We start from the raw sequence: 23,814 nt of genomic DNA, 5'->3' as shown, positions 1-23,814 counted from the left end.
GTACGTATTGTGTATGCGCCTCAACGTTTTTAAGATGATAGCAGGGACACCTTCCATCCAATATACATGTAAGGCTTTCTTTTAAATATTTGCACAGTATTGCGGTATAGAGTTTGTACAACAATTTTGTTCCTCATCAGTTCCTCATGGATGGAGTTTTAGGTTGTTCCTGGCCCGTTGTTTGTTTTGCAAACTATGTAGGAGTATACTCTTGCTACACACTTGACCTTTGTAGGTGCCTTGCAGACTTTGTAAGAACTACAACAACATCTGAATAGAACAGTAGTTGTTATCTTTTTTTTAAAGTTGTTTTTATTACTTTCAAGTATGTAGTTGAAAGAGAATCAGACAGTACTGTTTAGTAGAGGCCCTTAGGGCTTTGAAGAATTAAGAATGATTATTCCTGCTAACTTCTGACAAGAAGTCTTTAATTCAGTCTTAAAATCACAGTTGTCTTCAAAGGTAGAAATTTGAAGATGAGGTGTAGAAATCTCTTGGACTACACGTAGGGTAAAACCAGGCTTGCATTATCATTGAGAGATGAGTGAGACAATTTCGATCCTCTCTGGTTTCAGTCCAGTAGAGGACACAAATAAAAACCTAAGTGGTAATAGAGGTGCTCTGGTGACATCTTCCCTTGGAGAATCAGAAGGCCTTGACCAAGGAAGTGATTTTTGACCTGGGTAGAATAGGAATTGTCAAGAGTAGAAAATAGATCACAGAAGAGGAGAAAGGACAAGCGCCAAGGCAGTGGATTTCCAACTTTTTTTAACAATGATGCCCAGTAAAAAAAAAAAAACGTTTTATGTTGTGACCCAGTACACACAGGAGGGGTAATGAATGGTTAAGCTCTGGCTCTGCAGCCAGAGTGCTTGTGCTCTAAGACCACGATTTTCAGCAAGCTAGTGTCTTCTCTCCCTCAGTTTCCTCTTCTGAAGTGCGGACAATAATATATTTACCTAATAGGATTTCTGTATGGATTAAGTAAGTTATTGCAAAAAAGTGCTTTAAAGAGTGCCTGATACAAAGGTGCTTAACTGTGTTGTGTTGGCTTTTTTCTTTCTTTTTTTTTTTTTTTTTAATTTTTTTTTTTCAACGTTTATTTATTTTTGGGACAGAGAGAGACAGAGCATGAACGGGGGAGGGGCAGAGAGAGAGGGAGACACAGAATCGGAAACAGGCTCCAGGCTCTGAGCCATCAGCCCAGAGCCTGATGCGGGGCTCGAACTCACGAACCGCAATATCGTGACCTGGCTGAAGTCAGACGCTTAACCGACTGCGCCACCCAGGCGCCCCATGTGTTGGCTTTTTTCAATAACGGAAGCAGGTTCCACAAAACAAAACTTAACTTTTGTTACTTACTTTTATTTTCTATTCTGTTCTGTTTCATTAATAGAGGGGAGGGATTAAGACCAACTGGGGTACAACTTGTAGTTTGAAAAACTCAGTACTAAAAATACCTGGGAGGTGAGTGATAAAAGGGCTTACGGATTCAAGAAACTGAGTTCATCATTCATCATGGTAGATACTGAGTGGTGGAAGTGGAAACTTGAAGTGGAAACCGAGGTGGAACGGAGAGAGTAAGTTGGAGACAGATCATGGAAGCTGATGTACACATACCCAGTGAGGGGAGGGGAGTGAGTTTCTGGAAATGAAAACGCCTTGTGAGTCAGCTGTATAGGCCCATGTGGGATAGTCCTTCACTCTTGAGATGCACTGAAAAACCAGGGTATTTTGGCCTGCCCTGGGCTATTCCTAGTTCTGCTGTGTTGTGGACCAAGGTGGTGGGATGACTTCCTTTTCAATAAACACATCTCTCTTGAGGAAGAGTCCTTTTGTTTTTTTTAATTACTATTTTTTTTTAACTTGAGATATAGTTCACACACAGTGTTGCGTTACTTTTAGGCGTAGTGTAGTGGTTCAGCAACTGTATATGTTATGCTGTGCTCGCTACAGGTGCAGCTACCATATATCACCATACAACGCTAGTATAATACCATTGACCATATTCCCTACGTTGTACCTTTTATCTGTGTGCCTTATTCATCCCATTCCTGGAAGCCTGTATTGCCCACTCCCCTTCACCCATTTTGTTCATCCTTCCACCTCCTCCCTTCTGGCAACCATCACTTTGTTTCAGGGAGAGTTTTTTTGAAAGCAAGAAAAAACTGCAAAAAGGACTTTGTTCCCTCGTTCATTTAAAAGTAGGCAAATTCTTTTCAGCTTTTTATACTCCTTCCTGAGGTTTATTATTAGCTGTAAAGAAACAAACTTCCAGAGAGCCAAAACAGTACCAATTAGTGATGTAGATTCTTTTTTTTGTAACTGGAGTGTTTCCTAAGACTACTAGTTTTTTCAAGATGCAGGCAATAAACAATGTTTGTGATTTCTTTCCATTTGGTGTATACCGTTTAATAAAGTAAAACCTATTGTTCTAATTCAGTATTTTTTCTATTTTTCTCAACGTTTTAATGAAATATTGTTTAAAATGTTCTTGAGGGAGGGCAAGAGTGAGTGGGGGAGGGCAGAAAGCGGAGGGAGAGATCCCAAGCAGGCTCCACACAACCCTGTGCAGGGCTCCATCCCGCAAACAGTGAGATCGTGACCTGAGCCAAAATCAAGGGTCAGATGCTTAACTGACTGAGCCACCCCGGGGCCCCATTAATGAAATTTAAAAAAAAATTTTTTAATGTTTATTTCTGATAGAGCACAAGTGGGGCAGGGCCAAGAGAGAGGGAGACACAGCTAAGCTGTTAGCACAGAGCCTGACGTGGGGCTTGTGAATTCGGACACTTAACTCACTGAGCCACCCGGGTGCCCCCTTTAATGAAATATTTTAAAGCATATCACAAGTGTGTCATTTTACCTTTAAATGTGTGAGGATGTATATCTTACCAGATCAGGATTTAAAAAAAAAATTACCATAGTGCCTTTTTTCTACAATTAACAGTTTCTTAATTAACCTAGTACATAACTCAAAATTTCATGATTGTTTAGGGAAAAATGGCATTTTACAGATGATTTGTTTGAATCAGGACCTGAATGAACAAGTTCCACATGCTGTGTTAGGTTTATGTTTTTTAAGTCTCTATGATGGTCTCCCCACCTAAGCGTATTCCGTCACCAGAGATCCCGTAGAATTTCCCGTGATCTGGGTTTGGGTAATTATTTGCTTTTGGTATTACTTATTCCTTTACTCTCCAGTTTTCCTACAAACATGTAGTTAGTAGTTAGATCTAGAAGCTTGTTTCGTTGTTTTTTTGTCAGGAATACTTCGTAGGAGGTAGGAGCTTCTAGGTCCTTCCTATTGCTTCACATCAGGAAGTGTACGATGTGTGAATGATGCTCTTTTAGAGAGTTTTGTCAGTGGTCAAGTGCTCTCAGCCTTCTCCATGTGTTTTAAAGTTCCCCCTCCCCCAGCCTTTTACTTTAATGGTTTAGCATCTATTAATGATTGTTGAGGAGGTGATGCTTAACCTGAGACTAAAAGGTCTAGGATGAGTTAGTCTTGCGCAGAACTCAGTGCTATAAATGAAGGAACGATGTGTGCAAAGGCCCTGAAGCAGGAAGTAAATGCTCTGAGAAACTAAAAGATCAGTGTGGTGAGGTGCAGGGAGCATGGAGAAGAACATGAGGCACAAGAGGAAAGACTGGCAAGACTGGGGCTAGGTTCGGTATTTATCTTTAGAGCAATAGCAAGCTATGGAGCAGGGCTTGGCACTGTAGGATTGGTTTTGTTTAATTTTTTTTTTTTTTTTTTAATCCTTCTAGCTGTAGTGTGGAGTTTGGTTTGAAGGCGGTTAGACCAGTTAAGAATCTATTTCAGTGATGCATGCGAAAAATAACACTTTTTTGTTTGGGGAAATGGTCATGTAGATGAAAAGAAGGGTGGTTTTGAAAGATTTAGAAGTTAAAATTGATCAGGTTTCATGATGTGAGAACAGGGGAAGAGGGAGACAAAAGGACTTCTGACTTTCTGGTTTGAGTAACTGAATGTAACTACTAACTGGTAGCATAGTGGAAAAGGATAAACTTTAGACTTGGGCAAGTTATTTGACTTCTTTAAGGCCGAGTTTTCTCATGTATGGAGCAGGTAACAATACCTAACCCTGCTGTAATCAAAAGAGATTCTAAGGGGTGCCTTGGTGGCTCATTCGGTTAAGTGTCCGACTTCAGCCTAGGTCATGATCTCACCATTCCTGAGTTTGAGCCCCACGTTGGGGTCTGTGCTGATAGCTCAGAGCCTGGAGCCTGTTTGGGATTCTGTGTGTGTCTCTGTCTCTGCCCCTCCTCCACTTGCACTCTGTCTCTCTGTCTCTCTCAAAAATAAATAGACATTTAAAAAAAAAAAAGATTCCAAGTGGGAAAGGGACAAGATCTTGCTTTGGATTCAGAGCTTGTCATTTGACTCCATTTCTCACATACGCCTTGAACAGTGCCTTTGCTGGTGTTTTCTTTCCCGTTCTTTCCACTATTCTGCCATTTTAAAATCCTTCCACTCCTGTCTCCATTCCCTCTCAGTCCTCCTTTGCCTTGCAATCAAAAGTACTGTGTCCTACACTTAACTTCCATGGGCCTTAAAGCAATGCCTTTTTTATGGCACAACACTTTTTACCGGGTGTTAAAGCAAAGTAGGAAAGGCTTATTGAAGTTTAAATTCTTCAGACCTGTCAAGTGGTTAATTCTTGTTCCTACCAAGATGCTGAACTAGCATGACTCCTGGCTCCCTCCCAAAATCATCCGTATAGGAACTGTAATAGGAAAATGCCGTGAAAAATAAATGCATGAGGTAGGCTGTTTTGAACTTGTGTGTGTGTGCATAGATGGGACAGTGTTTCATCTGGGACAGGAGTCAGCCAGGTATGGCTGTAAGAGAATAAAACCATGGGGGAAGGGAACTACTGGAATACTACTCTAGTTTCTCCCCTGCCTCATTACCTTGGAGTTAACCTTTTTCTACGCCTGTGACTCGGAGCTCTAGTCCAGCTTTCCTCAAGAGTGAATTAGGGCATTTCAGAAGCATATACTTGTGTGAAGTTGATGAAAAACAGGAGATGACTGACTTTAGACTGTCACTTCTCTGTCCCTTACCTTCTTAAGCCTTAGGTCTCCCGAATCCTATCCTAATACTGCTTCTCCTTGGAGAACAGAGGGTAAGTCTTTGATCTGGGTAGTGATGGCATGGGGTGGAGAGTGATTGTGGTTTCCTGGTGTTTGGGGCTTTCTACTTTAGTAGTAGTTCTTCTTCTTTTATTTTTTTTTTTTTTAATTTTTTTTTTTAAAAAAAAATTTTTTTTTCAACGTTTTTATTTATTTTTGGGACAGAGAGAGACAGAGCATGAACGGGGGAGGGGCAGAGAGAGAGGGAGACACAGAATCGGAAACAGGCTCCAGGCTCCGAGCCACCAGCCCAGAGCCTGACGCGGGGCTCGAACTCACGGACCGCGAGATGGTGACCTGGCTGAAGTCGGACGCTTAACCGACTGCGCCACCCAGGCGCCCCTAGTTCTTCTTCTTTTAAAGGTTTTATTTTTAAGTTATCTGTATACCCAACGTGGGGCTCAAATTTATAACTTCCAGATCAAGAGCTGCACGCTCTACCAACTGAGCCAGGCAGGCACCCCTAGTACTTATTTTCTACCTTACTCCAGCTTACTGCAGCCCTTGTGGGCTGGAATCTGGCCTTGCCCCATATTCTTTGCCTGTCAGGGTATCTGCTATCCTCTAGGGAAAAATAAACAAAGACAGTTGAAAAGCACAGGTATTTCAAGAGAATAATGTATAAGTTTCATTGGAACAAGCAATAGAACAGATGGACCAAGAGTTTAAAGCTAGACTGGTAATTATTCTAAAAGAAATAGGGAAGATCTTAACTTGAAACATGAATAAGCAGGGACTGAGAGAAGCAAGTGGAAATAGTAGAGTTGAAAAATGCAGTGGTTCAAATAACAGAATGGATACAGTTAATGAATTAGAACTCCAGGTTGAGAAAATCTTCCAGAACAAAAGAAGGAAAGGACAAAAAAGAAAATATAAAAGAAAAACTAAAAGGTAAGGAAAGTAGATGTAGAGGTACTCACATCTAAATAATAGAGATTTTTAAAAAAATTTTATTTTTTTAATTTTTTTTTTAAATTTTTTTTTTCCACGTTTTTATTTATTTATGGGACAGACAGAGACAGAGCATGAACGGGGGAGGGGCAGAGAGAGAGGGAGACACAGAATCGGAAACAGGCTCCAGGCTCCGAGCCATCAGCCCAGAGCCTGACGCGGGGCTCGAACCCGCGGACTGCGAGATCGTGACCTGGCTGAAGTCGGACGCTTAACCGACTGCGCCACCCAGGCGCCCCTATTTTTTTAATTTTTTAAAGATTTTTTTTTAATTTTTTTAACATTTATTTATTTTTGAGACAGAGAGCATGAACAGGGGAGGGTCAGAGAAAGAGGGAGACACAGAATCTGCAACAGGCTCCAGGCTCTGAGCTGTCAGCACAGAGCCCGGCGCGGGGCTTGAACCCACGGACCGCGAGATGACCTGAGCCGAAGTCGGACGCTTAACCGAGTGAGCCACCCAGGCGCCCCCTAATTTTTTAAAGATTTCATTTTTTTATTAAAAAAAATTTTTTAATGTTTATTTTTGAGAGAGAAAGCGTGAGTGAGTGGGGGAGGGGCAGAGAGAGAGAGACAGAGAATCTGAAGCAGGCTCCAGGCTCTGAGCTGTTAGCACAGAGCCGATGTGGGGCTGGAGCTCAGGGACCACGCGATCATGACCTGAGCAGAAGTCGGACGCTTAACTGACTGAGCCACCCAGGCGCCCTTAAAGATTTTATTTTTAAGTAATACATCCAACATGCGGCTCAAATTTACAACCCTGATATCAGGAGTTGCATGCTCCACCAACTGAACCAGCCAGGTGCCCCTAAATAGTAGGAATCTTAAAAATGAAAAGGAGGGGGCACCTGGCTTGGCTCAGTTGGAGGAGCATTTGACTGTAGATCTGGGGGTCATGAGTTCAAGCCCCACGTTGGGCATGGAGCCTACTTAAAAAAAAAAAAAAAAATGGAAAGGGAGGACATCCTTGAAGAAATAGTGGGAAAAATAGTTTTCTTTTAGAATTCAAAACAAAAAGATGAATCCTCAGAGGGAAAGTTTCCTTAGAAGGCTGAAGATGAGAGATCAGGAAAGATTTGCTTCTAGTATCATTGTAATGAAATTTAGAAGTAACAAAGCAAAAGAAGCCTCAGAGAGAAAGAACAGATTACTACAAGGAACAAGAATTGAAACCAGTTTTGAACAGCATTACTAAATACAGGAAAACAAAAAAGTGTTTGCGGAGTTTTAAAGAGAAACTTAGAATCTTTTTTTTTTTTAATTTTTTTAGCGTTTATTTATTTTTGAGAGAAAGAGCATGATGGGGAGAGGGACCGAGAGAGAGGGAGGCACACAGTTGGAAGCAGGCTTCAGGTTCCAAGCTGTCAGCACAGAGCCCAATGTGGGGTTCGAACTCACGAACCGTGAGATCATGACCTGAACTGAAGTTGGACACTCAACCGACTGAGCCACCCAGGTGCCCCGAGAGAAACTTAGAATCTTATACCCAACCACATTCATTTAAATAGGAGGGGAATGATAAAAATATTCTCAGGTGTATGAAGTCTTGGAAGCCTTGCCATACAAAGACCCATATTGAACATAGTTCTGGATGAAGTACTGAGAGATTCAAATCTGAGAAATGTTACAAGAAGATATATGAAGTAAAGGTGATTATAGTTCTTTGATATTTATTGTAAGGGCTAAGGCAAAAAAAGAAGAGAAAAATACATCTATTCCAGAATTTAAAGTCCAGATGGTATCATGCTAAAGTTCTTGTCTTACTAGCAGGGAGATGGAGAGAGAATTTTTAAGAAAGGTAACATATTAGAAAGAAGCATAGGAAGAGTAGACCAAACGAATGCTAAGTCAAGGCGGTAGGAACAGATCCATATATATATTAATTACAGTGAATGGACTAAATTTACTAGTTAAAGGTAAAAACTGACAAGGTGGATTAACCCTCCCGGCCTGACCCAAAGTCCAGATACATGCTTTTTACAAGGGACACCCCAAAGGTTTAATGGCATTTAAAGATGGAAAGAAAAAGATTGAGAAAATACATACCTGGAAACCTAAAAGGAAGCTGGCATGACCTTACTAATGTTAGGTAAAATATACTTTAGGACAGTGTGTTAATTGGGGTGGAAAGAATTACTACATAACGATAATCATTATATAATGGCAGTATAGTGACAATAATATAATGACAGTTCACCAAGAATATACAGCAATTTAAAGCATGCATGCCTCTGATTAAAAGTCTTTAAAATAGATGATGCAGAATTGGTAGAACTCACACTGGGATAAATGGACAAATCCACCATTATAGTAGATTTTATTATATCTCTCTTAATTGTAGGTCAGGCTGACAAATTAGATGTGTAAGATTGTAAAAAGTCGACAGGCTTAACCTAACGAACATGGAGTTTTGCAAGCATATTTTATACAATGGTCATCAACTAGACCAGGTGAAAGCCTTAAAAATTTCAAAGAACTGGGGTGCCTGGGTGGTTTAGTCCGTTGAGTGTCTAACTTCAGCTCAGGTCATGATCTCACAGTTTGTGAGATTGAGCCCTGTGTCAGGCTCTGCCCTGACAGCTCAGAGCCTGGAGGCTGCTTCGGATTCTGTGTCTCCCTCTTTCCCTGCCTCTCCCCTCCTTGTGCTCTGTCTCTCTCAAAAATAAATTAAAAAAGAAAAAAATTTTCGAAGAATAAGTTTTACAGAGAGGATGATATTGCCCTACAGTGCTTTTAAATTAGGAGTTCAAAAACATAAATTTCGAAAAATCACTGCATAGGCATAGCTATAAAGCTCATGGATTTATAAAATTATGGAAATTTAAAAATATACATGAGTGATAATGAAAACTTCATATAGCAAAATCTATGGGCTGAATTAAAAATTGTGCTAGGGTGGGAGGGGGAAGGAATTTTAGCCTTAAGTATTCAAATTATAAGAGAAAAAGGGTAAGCTAAATGTCGTAAGAAATCAGGAAATGACCAACAATAAATTTTTAAAAGTAGAAGAGGTAGTAAAGATATAATATCATTAATATAAAGGAAGATGCATTTGTATACAGATAGAGAATACCATCAGTTATGTGCCAATAATTTTGAAAACTTAGACAAATGCAAGAAGAAATAACAAGCTTGAAAAATCTAATATTTATTAAAATGGTTGGGGGTGCCTGAGTGGCTCAGTCTGTTGAGCATCCAGCTCTTGATTTCGGCTCAGGTCATGAACCTAGGTTCGTGGGATCGAGTCCCTCATTGGGCTCTGGGCTGAGCATGGAGCCTGCATAAGAGTCTCTCTCCCTCTGCCCCTTCCCCGGCTCATGCGTGTGCACGTGCTGTCTCAAAATAAAGTGATTAAAAATCTTCCCACAAAGAAAACACTGAGTTTTATGTTTCAAAGATGAATTCTACCAGTCTTTCAAGGACCAGACCATCTCAATTTTGTGGAGTTTTTTTCCCTGGCAATAGAAAACTAGGGACTATTCAATTTATTCTCGTAGGCCTGCTAGCCCGGATAACCAAACTAGACAAAGACATGGCTGGAAAATTGCAGACCCATTTCACTCCTTAACATAGACTTTAAAACTTAAACAAAATAGCAGTAGTGTACAAAATGCAATAGTGTACCAATAGTGTGCAAAAAAATAATACCCCCAAACCAGGTGTGGTTTATCTCAGGTGTGTAAGGATTTACTTTGGTTTTAATTTTTTTAATGTTTATTTTCTGAAAGAGGGAAAGACTGAGTGCAAGCAGTGGGGGGACAGAGAGATGGGGAGACACAGAATGTGAAGCAGGCTCCAGGCTCTGAGCTGTCAGAGCAGAGCCCGACGTGGGACTCGAACTCCATGAACCGTGAGATCATGACCTGAGCCGAAGTCAGGCAGCAAACCGACTGAGCCACCCAGGCACCCTCTAAGGATTTAATACTAGAAAGTCCCTAAATGAAGTTCCAGAGTCATCACATTAATAGATTAAAAGAAAAAAAATTATCATTTCAATAGCTACAGAAACAATATTTTACAAATCACTTTTCCGTGATATATTTTTGTTAATGAGGAAGGAAAGGAACTCTTCTAAACTGATAAAGAGTAGCTGTTAAAAAACAAACATGATATAGGGAAACATTAGAAGCACTTCCTTTATTTATTTATTTATTTTTTAATTTATTTTTTTTTTTCAACGTTTATTTATTTTTGGGACAGAGAGAGACAGAGCATGAACGGGGGAGGGGCAGAGAGAGAGGGAGACACAGAATCGGAAACAGGCTCCAGGCTCTGAGCCATCAGCCCCGAGCCGACGCAGGGCTCGAACTCACGGAGCGCGAGATCGTGACCTGGTTGAAGTCGGACGCTTAACCGACTGCGCCACCCAGGCGCCCCTAGAAGCACTTCCTTTAAAATCCGAGACAAAGATGCCCATTATCATTAATGTGTATTTAACGTTGTATTGACAGTCCTAAGCAGAAGACAGAAGAAATTAGGAGCACAAGAATTGGAAAGGAGGGAATAAGATTTTATTATCTGCAGATGATATAACATTTACATAGAAAACAGAAACTTCTACAAATTATTAGAAAAAATTATGTAAAGAAAGGTAATTATGTAAACTTATATGTAAATTTTATCCAAGTGACTGGATAAAAGATTAATGAAAGTCATTTGTATTTCTGTATATATGCAAAAACTACTAAAAATCATAAATAGAAAGCATCACAGTAATATCAAAATCTGCTTTAGAAATTCTAACACAAATACGTTAGATCTTTTTTTTTTTTTTTAATTTTTTTTAACGTTTATTTATTTTTGAGACCGGGAGAGACAGAGCATGAACGGGGGAGGGTCAGAGAGAGAGGGAGACACAGAATCTGAAACAGGCTCCAGGCTCCGAGCTGGCAGCACAGAGCCCGATGCGGGGCTTGAACTCACGGACCGTGAGATCATGACCTGAGCCGAAGTCCAACGCTTAACCGACTGAGCCACCCAGGCGCCACGACAAATATGTTAGATCTTTAAAGGGAAACACAATTTTACTAAAAGTAATTAAATAACTAATAGAGAAATATATGATGTTAATGATTGGAAAACAATTTGATCTGTATATTAAATGTAGTTTCATTCAGAATCCCAACAGGGATTTTGACGGAACTTGATAAGTTGATACTAATCACATGTACATGATTCCATATGAATATGGAAGAGTTAAGGGGGCAGGGATGCAAACTGGTGCAGCCACTGTGGCATAGAGAATGGAGGTTCCTGAAAAAGTTAAAAATAGAATTATCCTCTGATCCAGTAATTGCCTTACTGGGTGTTTACCCCCGAAATACAAAAACATTAATTCAAAGGGATACATGTTCCCCTATGTTTATTGCAGCATTATCTACAATTGCCAAATTATGGAAGCAGCCCAGGTATCCATCAATAGATGAGTGGATAAAGAAGATTGGTATTTATACACAATATATTGGAATATTATTCAGCTATAAAGAAGGGAAATCTTGCTATTTGCAACAACATGGATGGAGCTAGAGAGTATAATGCTAAGCGAAATAAGTCAGAGAAAGCCAAATACCATATGCTTTCACCAATGTGGAATTTGAGAAACAAAACAATCGTAGGGAAAAAAAGAGACTAAGAAACAGAGTCTTGTAGAGAAACTATAAAACTGATGGTTACCAGAGCGGAGGAGGGTGGGGGGGTGGGTGAAATAGGTGATGGGGATTAAGGAGTACACTTACCATGATGAGCACTGAGTAATGTATAGAATTGTTGAATCAGTGTATTGTACACATGAAACTAATAGAACACTGTATATTAACTGTACTAGAATTTACATTGAAAACTCAAAAAGGTAGAGCGCCAAGAATATCTGGTCACTTCTGAAAAAGAATAGGGAGGAGGTGGAGTGGGAAAAAAACAGGGAGAAGACTTGATTAACCGGATAGACTCATTGTAAGATAGGAATTAAAACAGTGTTAAATAAGCACTAGAAAGATTGATCATTGGGAATGTGAGGGATGAGAAGATTGATAAATGGAATAGAGAACTTGTAAACATCCATTTTGTAAAATTCTGTATATTGAGGTCTAATGGGCAAAAAATTACTGTGTGGGGACTTCAGAACTCTTTTGAGTTGAAATCTTGACTCTAGTAGTTCACTAAATTGTGTTATCTTGTGTTATCTCTTGCCTTGGATGTAAAACAAAGGCAGTAATATTGTGTATGTCAGAGGATTATTAAGTGGGTTAATGTATGTGTCTGGTATAGAGTAAGCTCTGTGTGAGTCTGCCATTTGTTTTGATTATCTAAACCACAACTTAGTTAAAACAACAGCCATTTTATTTATTTATTCTGTGGTCTGAGTTGAATGGTTCTTCACTTGTCTGCCTGCAGCTGTAGTCAGGTGACAGCTGGTGTTAGAATGTCCCATGATATGTGGTGCTTTGGAGGGAATGGCTGGAAGGCTGGGCTCAAATGGACAATTGATACTCTCCACTTGGTCCTTTTGTGTGATCTCCAGTAGAGGAGTCAGATTTTAGAGGCCTCCAAAAGCACAAAAAATGAAGCTGCGAGGCTTGGAATTGGCACATTATCTCACTTGCGCTGTATTGTTTTGATTGATGTGGTTCATTGGGAACCATTTTTGGAGACCATCCACACTGTTACTATTTTTTTCTTTTAAGATTTTAGTTTTAGGTGTAGACCCATCATGGGGCTCGAACTTAAAACCCCAAGATCAAAAGTTGGGTGCTCCACCAACTGAGCCAGCCCCCACGCTCCCTTCCACACTGTTATTGATATTTGTATACATCATGTTGCTTTACAGTGTGTATAATTGTCAGTTTAGGCACCAAGGATTTATTAATGAACAAATACAAAAACTTGCTCCTTGTGTTTTACATGGTAAGTGCTTAAAATGTATAGTGACCAGGACAGTAAAGAAAAATAAGGCAGGGAAGGAGATAGGGAATACTGGGGGTTGGGAGTTGTGGTTTTAAAAATGGGTAGTCATGGAAGGCTTCCCTGGTAAACTGACATTTGAGCAGATGAAAGGAGGAGATTAGGAGCTAGTGGGGCAAGGGTGGAAGCAAGAAAACTGGAGGGCAGTGCAGTTGAGAGGTAGGTCATTTGGATTAGTGCAGTAATAATGGAAGTGGTGAGAAATGGTTAGATTTTGGATATATTTTGAAGATACAGCTTTATAATTTATTTATGAACTGGGTGTGGAGTGAAAGAAAAAGGAATCAAGGATGGCTTGGAGGTCATTGACCTGAGCAACTGAAAGGATAGAGTTGCCATTTGCTGAAATGGAGAAAGCTACAAGGACTGGCAGGTTTTGGAGAGATCAGGATTGGTGTTTTATGTATAAGGTTTGAAATGCTAATTAAAAGCTAGCTGCTTTAAAATTGTAAATTATGCTTCTATCCTGTCTGACTTCCCATTCTGTTGCAAGGGAAGCAGATGGGGGAGGGAGGAATTCATATTTTATTGCAGTTGGTAAGTGTTCTTGTTCTCAGAAGATTGAGGAATCTTGTTGGTTTTAGCCAGAGTATTTGTCCTTTTTTCCAGTCCCCTTTCACCCTTCCCCTGATGTGGCTTGTTACTGATAAATGTCACTGATCGTTTATCACCTTTTTACTAAAAAAAGACCTGAAGATAAACAAGTTTGTTTAAAAGTTTATTTTTCCTCATAGCTTTTTCTTTTTTCTTTTTTTAAGGAGAGATGGTAGAAAGTGACAATTTTAACTAAACCTTACTCTCTCTTTCTCCAATTCATGCTGTATCTTTCCGTGATGATATATGTCCACCTTGGCTTAACCCATTTTGTAGGTATTTAGTTGCTATGCTCTTTGGGTTTGGCACATGTTAAAAGCTGCTTTAACTGATGCTGAGTATTTTGATTCTCACTGTCCTGTGGTTCCTTGCCAAGACATGTTTCAACATGTTGTAAAGGTTTTTCTTGATGTGCTCTTGGCATCTTAAATCTATTACTTAATCTTGGTAATTCCCCCAGCTCCACAACTGTTGTCTTCCAGGGGGTGCTCTTGAGCACTGTCCAAAGAGAGGAGGAGTTACTGAAACTCTGATATGCATTGGGGAGGTGATGATTGTAAATTTGACTTTCAGCTAAAACAGTTTACTCATTATCATCACTGTGGGGGTTGGAGCATGCCTAAACCTGTTTCAGGCTTCACCTGAGGGAAGCATAGATGGTTCTTACTCTTAATTAGACTCTTCAGTTGTTTGCAGGATCTGAACTTAGGAAGTGATCAGAAGGGTATCAAGAACCTCATTATGGATATATTGCATTTCTGTAGGGCGCTCTGATACAGGTGTCTTTTTCCTTCTGCTGGCTGCTATTTTGTAAATCTTAAAAGAGAAAATTTTCTACTTTAGAAGAGGTTTCATCATGTTTTTTTTTTTTCCCTTTTAGATTTATCAACAGACTGCAATTCTTCACTGCCAAAATGACATCATTTTCCACCTCTGCCCAGTGTTCAACTTCTGACAGTGCTTGCAGGATCTCTGCAGAACAAACCAATCAGGTAAATCATATTTAAGCCATTTCTAGTTTTCAAAAATCTGAATTGGGGCATGTAGGTGACTTTACTGACTGAAGGATTTTATGTAGAGCAGAAAGGGTTATTTTTTAAAATGTCTTATTAGGGAAACTAGTGAATGGTATCAGTGTTCAAAATTCGAATTGATCATTGATTAAGTAAATGTATAGAGGTTACAGATTGTTCAAAATATGGTACCTTTTGAAAATTACTGTGTTTTACGGTATGGGTGGCCAGTGGAGAATTTGGGGCCAAGATATATGTTTAGTTTCTGTTTCTCTCACTTCATTTTAACCGGTCTGTTTTCTTTAAAAATCAATTTTAAATTGCAACTAAAATATTGCAAATGTATTCTTATAAAATATTCAGTTTTCTAATGTATTTATCTATAAAGTATTTATCTGTAGGGACTCCTTGACCATGTCTTCCCTTCTTCCCCCAAAGTCCCTTCCCTCTGAGATAACACTTTGGTGTGTCTTGTTCCAGATCTTTTCCTTTAACATATAAAAAGACTTAATTTTGTGTTTTATTTTCATAAATATTGCACAATATGTAGTATTATGTACCTCAGTACATGATAAAGGTGGAATTTGGGTTTGGTGGGGGAAGATGTGGCTTATGTAGTAAATGGTTTCGATGTAATTGTCCATCTCTGGAAGGAATCGAATGAAGACCTCAAACTTTGTGCAAAAACAAATCCCAGGTAGATAAAGATTAAACGTAAAAAGTAAAATAATATTAGAAGAAAATTTAGGAAATGCGTGTGAAACTTTAGGATGACGGAGGCCTTCAGTAAAACAAAACCAAAGAGGTGGTGAGAGGACGAGAGAGACAAATTTGACCCTAAAAGTTTTATTTTTTTTAAAAAAAAATTTTTTTTTTTAACGTTTTATTTATTTTTGAGACAGAGAGACAGAGCATGAATGGGGGAGGGGCAGAGAGAGAGGGAGACACAGAATCGGAAGCAGGCTCCAGGCTCTGAGCCATCAGCCCAGAGCCCGACGCGGGGCTCGAACTCGCGGACCGCGAGATCGTGACCTGAGCTGAAGTCGGCCGCTTAACCGACTGAGCCACCCAGGCGCCCCCCCTAAAAGTTTTAAAATAAAATTGTGTGGCTGAAGATAGACTCTGCAGTCAGTCAAGGGATGTCAGAGTCACTGTCCCTTATATGTATATACCACATCTTGTTTGTCTGTTCACCTGTCATATCTGTTCACCTGTGAACACTGGTGTACAAATACTTGTTTGAGTCTTGCTCTCAGTTCTGGGTTCGTATGTAGCAGTGGAACTGCTGGGTCATATGGTAATTCAGTGTTTAATTTTTTGAGGACCTGCCAGACTGTTTTCCACAGCAGCTGAGCCATTTTACATTCTCACCAGCAGTGCACAGTGGTTCCAGTTTTTCCACATCCTTGCCAATGTGGAAGGCTGTTTTTTCCCTTTTTTCTTTTTCTTATGGCTGTGCTAGTAGGTGTGAATGTCCTGTCTTTTGAAAATGTGATTTTTCAGGAAGGTAACAAGTAGTAGTCTGATTAGCTGCAGTTACTTTATATATTGGAAGGTTGTATGTGATTAGATGATAAGTATTTCTACCAGAGTTTGTAAACAAACAAAAAAATATTTAAGGAGGTTTTCTTATTCCTTAGGGTTTCAGAAACCAATTTAATTGAAATGTAAATAGCAGGTTTATTTTGTTTCTGTCAGGTACGACCAAAACTGCCACTTTTGAAGATTTTGCAGGCAGCAGGTGCACAAGGTGAAATGTTCACTGTTAAAGAGGTAAGCCATCAAAGAAAATTCTCAGTTGTAAGAACAGCTAAGAAGTAGAAGCTGACGAATATATAGTTCTGAAATCAGGCCTAAGAAAGCAAATTCTACTTCTGAGGTGCTAGAGAGGCAACTTTTTCTTTATATTAAAGATCATCGAGCTAAATTGAATTTCATTATTTCCTTTAAATTTCCTTTTGAAAAAAAAATTTTTTTTCAACGTTTTTTATTTATTTTTGGGACAGAGAGAGACAGAGCATGAACGGGGGAGGGGCAGAGAGAGAGGGAGACACAGAATCGGAAACAGGCTCCAGGCTCCGAGCCATCAGCCCAGAGCCCGACGCGGGGCTCGAACTCACGGACCGCGAGATCGTGACCTGGCTGAAGTCAGACGCTCAACTGACTGTGCCACCCAGGCGCCCCTAAATTTCCTTTTGAAGTGTGTTGTCAGCCAAACCTAAAATTAACCATGAATTCATTGATCTCAGAGTTAAAATGCAAAGCGTGTACAAGCTTTAAAAAATGACACTGTCTATGATTTATAGGATATACTGCCAGGCAGGAATTAAATGCAGTAGTTTTCCATTATAAATGTGTCAGATACTCTTCTGAGCACTGTGAGTTACTTTAAACACTTATGCATTTAAATAACTTATTTAGCATCTAAAGGTTTTTTTTTTCTTAAGAAAAACAAATTGAATTCCTTAAGTGGAAAAACTCAATATTAAAATGTTAATCTCTTTGAACTGCTTACATTTAGTAGGGTAAAAATCTAACCTTTTCTAATTGGAGGAAACAAAACTATCAAGCTTTTTTTTGACTTTTTTGAAAAGCTTAAGACCTACTAGCAACACTGCATTCCTGAGCTGTTACAGTTTTCTTTTTTTTTTAAATTTTTTAATGTTTATTTAGTTTTGAGAGAGAGTGTGGGCGGGGGAGGGGCAGAGAGAGAGAGAGAAAGAGAGAGAGAGAGAGAGAGAGAGAGAGGGAAACACAAGAATCCGAAGCAGGCTTTAAGCTCTGAGCTGTCAGCACAGAGCCTGACTTGGGGCTCGAACTCATGAGCTGTGAGATCTTGACCTGAGCCATAGTTGGACATGCAGCTGACTGAGCCACCCAGGCACCCCTCCTGAGCTGTTGGATCTTTCAAGGAAACAAATTGGAAGCATTTTTTTTCTAGAATACTCATATTTCCTGAGCTGTTCGATCTTTCAAGGAAATAAATTAGAAGCGTTTTTTTCTACAATACCTATATTTCCTTTATCATTTTAAATTTAAGTGCATCATCTTAAATTGTATCTGTAGAGTTCTCTAAGTTTTTTTTTTTCCAAACTATTACTGAAGTATGGATTTTTATATCAATAAAGTTATAATAAATTATGCTATCTCCTTTAATAACATGGCAGAATTTGCCTCGGTTAAGAATAAATTAAGTACATATTGGTCAGAGAATGTTTTACTGGGGAAAAGTTGGACAGAGTCAGTTTACATGAAGCTCTCTATTACGAATCTTGATCCTCTCTGGTGCATAAAGAATTTCTTAATTTTTTATTTTATTATTTATTATACTTTTTAGAGAGAGCATGAGCGGGAAGAGGGGCAGAGGGAGAGAGAGAGAGAATCTTAAGCAGACTGCACGCTCAGGGTGGAGCCCCACATGGGGCTCAGTCCTACTACTTTGGGATCATGACCTGAGCAAAAATTAAGAGTTGGATGCTCAACCGATTGAGCCATGCAGGTGCCCCCACCAATTTTTTTTTTAAAATTTTAATATTATTATTTTAAAGTTTATTTATTTTGAGGATTGGGAGGAGTAGAGAGAGAGAGAGAGAGAGAGAGAGAGAGGGAGAATCCTAAGCAGGCTTCTCACTGTCAGTGAAGAGCTCCATGTGGGGCTTGAATTCATGAACCATGACAAGCTGAGCTGAAGTGAGATGATTTATCAACTGAGCCACCCAGGCGCCCCTCTAATTTTTTATGTTTAAGTATTGGTTCTCAGTATGTGTGCATTGAGGCAGTATGGTATAGTGAGAGTAGTAATCATGTACACATTTATTTTTAATTTTTATTTTATTATTTTTATTTATTTTTAATTTTTTTTTAACGTTTATTTATTTTTGAGACAGACAGAGCATGAACAAGGGAGGGTCAGAGAGAGAGGGAGACACAGAATCTGAAACAGGCTCCAGACTCTGAGCTGTCAGCACAGAGCCCGACATGGGGCTCGAACTCAGGGACTGCGAGCTCATGACCTGAGCCAAGGTCGGACGCTTAACCGACTGAGCCACCCAGGCGCCCCTAATTTTTATTTTATTTTAAAGAAATGTTTATTTTGAGAGAGAGAAAGAGATCGTGAGTGGGGGAGGGGCAGAGAGACAATTCCTAGTAGGCTCCACATTGATGGCATGGAGCCTGATACAGGGCTTGAAGTCACACATCATGAGATCATGACCTGAGCCAAAATCAAGAGTCGGATGCATAACCTGAACTGTCCAGGTGTGCCCCAGAAATTTACTTGTTAAAAAAAAAAAAAATCCACATGCTGGCATTGTCCAGAAAAATGTAACAGGTTTATTTATAATTATTGTGAAGTTGAACTGCTAAGACGTGTTCACTAAAACATTTTGACTTGCATTAATGCTTTGGGTCCCACATTTGTATTAAAAATTTGCACACAAGGGGCGCCTGGGTGGCTCAGTCGGTTGGGCGTCCGACTTTGGCTCAGGTCGCGTTCTCACTGTCTGTGAGTTCGAGCCCCACGTCGGGCTCTGTGCTGACTGCTCAGAGCCTGGAGCCCGTTTCAGATTCTGTGTCTCCCTCTCTCTCTGCCCCTCCCCTGTTCATGCTGTCTCTCTCTGTCTCAAAAATAAATAAATGTTAAAAAAAAAAATTAAAAAAAAAATTCGCACACAAATGAAAATGGAAAAGCTGCCAATACCCAATTTTTGTACACTGTTTTTCCACTCGCAATCATATACTTAGGTACCTTTTGACCCCATGGAAAAAAAATAGTTTTTTTTTTATTTTTTTTATTTTTTTTAAATTTTTTTTTTTCAACGTTTTTTATTATTTATTTTTGGGACAGAGAGAGACAGAGCATGAACGGGGGAGGGGCAGAGAGAGAGGGAGACACAGAATTGGAAACAGGCTCCAGGCTCTGAGCCATCAGCCCAGAGCCCGACGCGGGGCTCGAACTCACAGACCGTGAGATCGTGACCTGGTTGAAGTCTGACGCTTAACCGACTGCGCCACCCAGGCGCCCCAAAAATAGTTTTTTAAAAGAATGAAATAGTTTCCATCATAGTGGATTCTTAAGCACATTCTCCATGTGTGTGGTGTGCTAGCTGGATGTCTTTTGGCATAATTGTTACATGTTTGGCATGGACAGCACACAGGTTGGTCTTCAAAAAGGCCCACCGAGGCTCCGTAGCTCAGGAGTTAGAGCACTGGTCTCGCAAAAAGGCCCACCGATAGGCCTCACTCACTTGCCTCCTGCAAAGCACCCATAACGGCACGCTGGAAACACAGATATGTTTTGAAGTCCTGAGCAGTTTCTCACACCAGATGCCGGAAAGGAAGTTTGCAAATCACAAGTTCTGTGGAGTTTCACGGAGCGCCACAGTAGCAGAGCTGTAATGGTGAGGTTTCTTCACTCCTCCAGTAGTGGGCGCACTCTCACCAGGGGCTTTTGTAGTCAGTGGCTTCCTCGGTGCTATACCACCCGTCGATTTGGGAGCAGTCTGCTTTGGGCAAGCCATGATATAGCGAATTTCTTACTTACCCCCCTCCTTCTTCAGTTGGGGCCCGGGAGCTGGAGGTGGCGGTGGTGGTGCGGTGGGAGCTGCAAACATTTAATTACGTACTCATGTAGAGTAGTGTTGTAGAAGATCTTATTTTGCATACTTACAGTGGATTTCTTTTTTACAAGTTGGACAGGCTAAATATAAAACTTTCTCCTTTTTCTTCCAGTAGGTGCTCTTCCCCATCTTATTTCCCCCTAGATATTTGGTTAGGTATGACAGCACCATTAACACTGGGACAGAATGTTGCTTGGGATGGAGGGGAACCTGGGAACATTTTTGTACCAATAGTGGGAACAGGGTTGGAAAAATCTTCTGTGAAGATACCTAATAATTCCTGAGAAGTTGGGACCTAAAAATAAAAATAGCTGCTTTGGCCTGTTTGTGATAACAAAATTCTTATTGTCATTAAGGGAATTTAATTAAGCAGTTTAAAAAAATTTACCTAGAGAAAACATTATGAAAAAAATAGATAACTTAAAAATTTTGAATCATGAACTTGTCTGAGTTCCTTCCATTGTTGTGAACTTTGAAAAAAGCCAGATAGGCTAAACTTTTATTGATAAACACTAGATTCTATGTTTTATGCACTTACGGCTTATTAACCCTTGTACTTCATTTGCCAAAAACAAGTGAACATGCATCAAAAACCTCTTGTAGTTATGGGTCTCTGGACTTGGAAAATACTTTTATGACCCAGGCACATTTAATGTTTATTACTTCTAATGATAGAACAGACGTCTTTATCTGGATTGGTGAAAAAATTTTTAAGGGGATGGGGTGCCTGGGTGACTTGGTCATTTGGGTGTCCAGCTCTTGGTTTTGGCTCAGGTCATGATCTCAAGTTCATGAGTTTGGGTCCCCCATCGGACTCCACACTGCTGGTGTGGAGCCTGCTTGGGATTCTCTCTCTCTCTCTCAAAATGAAAAGAAAAAATTTTAAGGGAGTACTAGGAAAATTCACTTTTTATCATTGTCAAACCCTACATTTCTAAAAAGTAAGAGTTTGGGAGCACCTGGGTGGCTCAGTCAGTTAAGCGTCTGACTCTGGATTTCAGCTCAGGTCGTGATCTCACAGTTCAGTTTGTGAGATCGAGCCCTTGTTGGGGTTCTGTGGAACTGACAGCATGGAGCCTGCTTGGGATTCTCTGTCTCCCTAATGTTCTGTCTCTCTCAAAAATAAATAAACTTAAAAAAAAGTAAGTCTGTTAACGTCCAGCATGAGAATAAGTGGATGAGCCTGGTGGTTGAGGACAGCTCTCTTGTTGTAGGACTCCTTTCTCGAGCATGACAGTCATGTTCATAAATGTTTCCTCTTTCTCTAGCAAACTATCTTCTCATAATGAATTTGTGTCTTTTGGAGCAGCTGCACAGACTTCTTCGTGCTTTTTTATCACCATGTAGGTCATGCACTATCTAGGCCAGTACATAATGGTGAAGCAGCTTTATGACCAGCAGGAGCAGCATATGGTGTATTGTGGTGGAGATCTTCTGGGAGAACTGCTAGGACGTCAGAGCTTCTCCGTGAAAGATCCAAGGTAGGGAGAGCGAAGGTTGGTTTATCTTTTTGGGGGCTTCTGTCTAACCACTCAGTCTCCATAGGTTATTAATGGTTATCTTTTTTTTTTTTAGTCAACCAATATTTAAGGGCCTTTGTATGTCAGGTAGCCTGTGAAGCACTGAGAACAAGTCAGTGAGCAACGCAGTCTCAGATTCTATGGCACTTAAAGGGTAGTTAGACAGTAGATGTGCTTCCCCATCTTAATCAGACAATCACACCAGCACAAGGTAAAATTATACCGTGGGTAAGTGTTACAGAAAAGAGGTACATGCAGCTGTGTTGGGGGTGGGATTCAGGGTCTTAGGAGTCAAAGGAATGCTCCTTGAGGAAGTGGTTTGAACTGAGAGCTGAAAGAGAACTAAGGAGTGAGGGGCCCGAAGGAGAGTGTTGAAGGAGAGCTTCTGGCAGATTGCACGTGTGCAAAGGCCTGGGTAGGAGGAGCTTCATGTGGCTAGGTTAGGATTCTGTGAAGCCATTGTAGAGAGAGGAAAGTGAGCTGGTGAGAGAAATGCAGTGTTGCCGGGCAGCTCGACGTTGATGGTGGGCCTCAAGAATCGCGGTAGAGGTCCTCTGACCTGTTGTGTGACTTTCTCCAGCTGCATGGGGTGTAAATGGTTGTTACAGAGTCAAAAGCTAATAGGTAATTGGGAAGCCAGTTGTTCTCTTTGGATAGCTTTGTGATGACTGTTTCTTCTGAGCTCATTTTGTCTTATATTGGTAAGACTCCCTTCCACCCCTTCCCCAATTAAAATTATAAAAATTTCTAGAAGGAAGGAATGGTCTCTAAAGGAAATCTTGGGCTGTTAGCTAATTAAATAAAATGTAAATTAATTAGTTTTTTAATGAGGGCAAAGTAACAAAAGGGCTTGGGCATTAACATTCTTGACTTTTAAATGATTACAAACAAATCTATCCTGGGGGAAAAAAATATCTGCCTTTTTGTGTGTTATAGAGAAAGTTGGAAGATCACATATCAGATAGACACATAACATCTAAATTGGAAAACCATGGGGTTATTAATTTTTTTTTTTTTTGTCTCTCTGACAGCCCTCTCTATGATATGCTAAGAAAGAATCTTGTCACTTTAGCCACTGCCACTACAGGTATGTCACATCATATTTCTTCAGTGTGTGTCACAGCTTTGAGCTCGAGGGGGCAAATGATGGGAAAACGAGGATCGAGGTGGAAATGAAATGCTGCGTTGGCATGATCGAGAGGGATTCCTGTCACACAGAATGTTATTAGTATGTTAATTTTTCATTGTGAAAAATTTCAAATATACTGAAAATAGATTAGTATGATGCCTACCTCTTAGTAATTGTTAACATTTTGCCACATTTGCTTCACCTGGACATGCTTTTTTTTTTTTATTTTTTTTCATCTGGACATACTGTAAAAATCTCTAATTTTTACTGTCCAGTAGCCAGTGTATGTATAGTTACCCCCAGTTATCTCAGAAATATCTTTCACATTTGGCTTGTTCAGATCAAGATCCAGACAAAGTCCACACATTGCGGTTGGTTGAAACACCCCTAAGTGTCTTTGTAAAACAATCCTCCTTTTATTTTTATGTCATTTATTTGTTGAAGAAATGGCTCATTTGTCCTGTAGAATTTCCCACATTCTAGAGGTTGCACATTGTATCCTTGTGATGTTGTTAAACGTCTTCTATTTTCATTAAACTAGTAATGCTTGAATAGTTTCAAGTTTAAACTTTTTGCTGACAACATTTCACGGGTGGTGCTTTGTACATCTGTTGCATCACATCCGGGTCATGTAAGGTCTGCTTGTCCCTCTTTCCGTGATGTTCAGGTTCTGTGGGCTCACGTGGTGTTACCCTGACCCATCTGTTATAAAGGTCCCCCGAGACCCTTTCACCTAATGGTTTTAGCTTTCTCGTGTATGAATGCCAATTTGCCTAACCCTTTGCTTGATTCTGTATCTTTTAAATACTGCCCTTTGAGTTTAAGTTAGTAGGTGTGTGCAGGAAACTGGCTGCTTTGGGGTCTGATGTTTG

General features: G+C 40.0%; 1 protein-coding gene across 1 annotated transcript in view; it reads left to right on the top strand.

Annotated features, from left to right (window-relative positions):
• Positions 1-23,814, top strand: part of MDM4 (MDM4 regulator of p53) — a 39,572-nt gene that overhangs the window by 1,166 nt on the left and 14,592 nt on the right. The window contains exons 2-5 of the mRNA XM_086694029.1: positions 14,543-14,654; positions 16,374-16,448; positions 21,641-21,774; positions 22,845-22,900. Coding sequence (XP_086550155.1) covers positions 14,577-14,654; positions 16,374-16,448; positions 21,641-21,774; positions 22,845-22,900 — 343 coding nt within the window. The 5' untranslated portion in view covers positions 14,543-14,576. The remainder of the gene's footprint in view (positions 1-14,542; positions 14,655-16,373; positions 16,449-21,640; positions 21,775-22,844; positions 22,901-23,814) is intronic.

The sequence above is a fragment of the Puma concolor genome, chromosome E4 (genome assembly GCF_028749965.1).
Source record: "Puma concolor isolate L17-30 chromosome E4, mPumCon1.1.hap2, whole genome shotgun sequence".
Lineage (NCBI taxonomy): Eukaryota > Metazoa > Chordata > Mammalia > Carnivora > Felidae > Puma > Puma concolor.
Note: the sequence above shows the minus strand (reverse complement) of the source record. Positions and strands in the feature narration are given on the sequence as shown.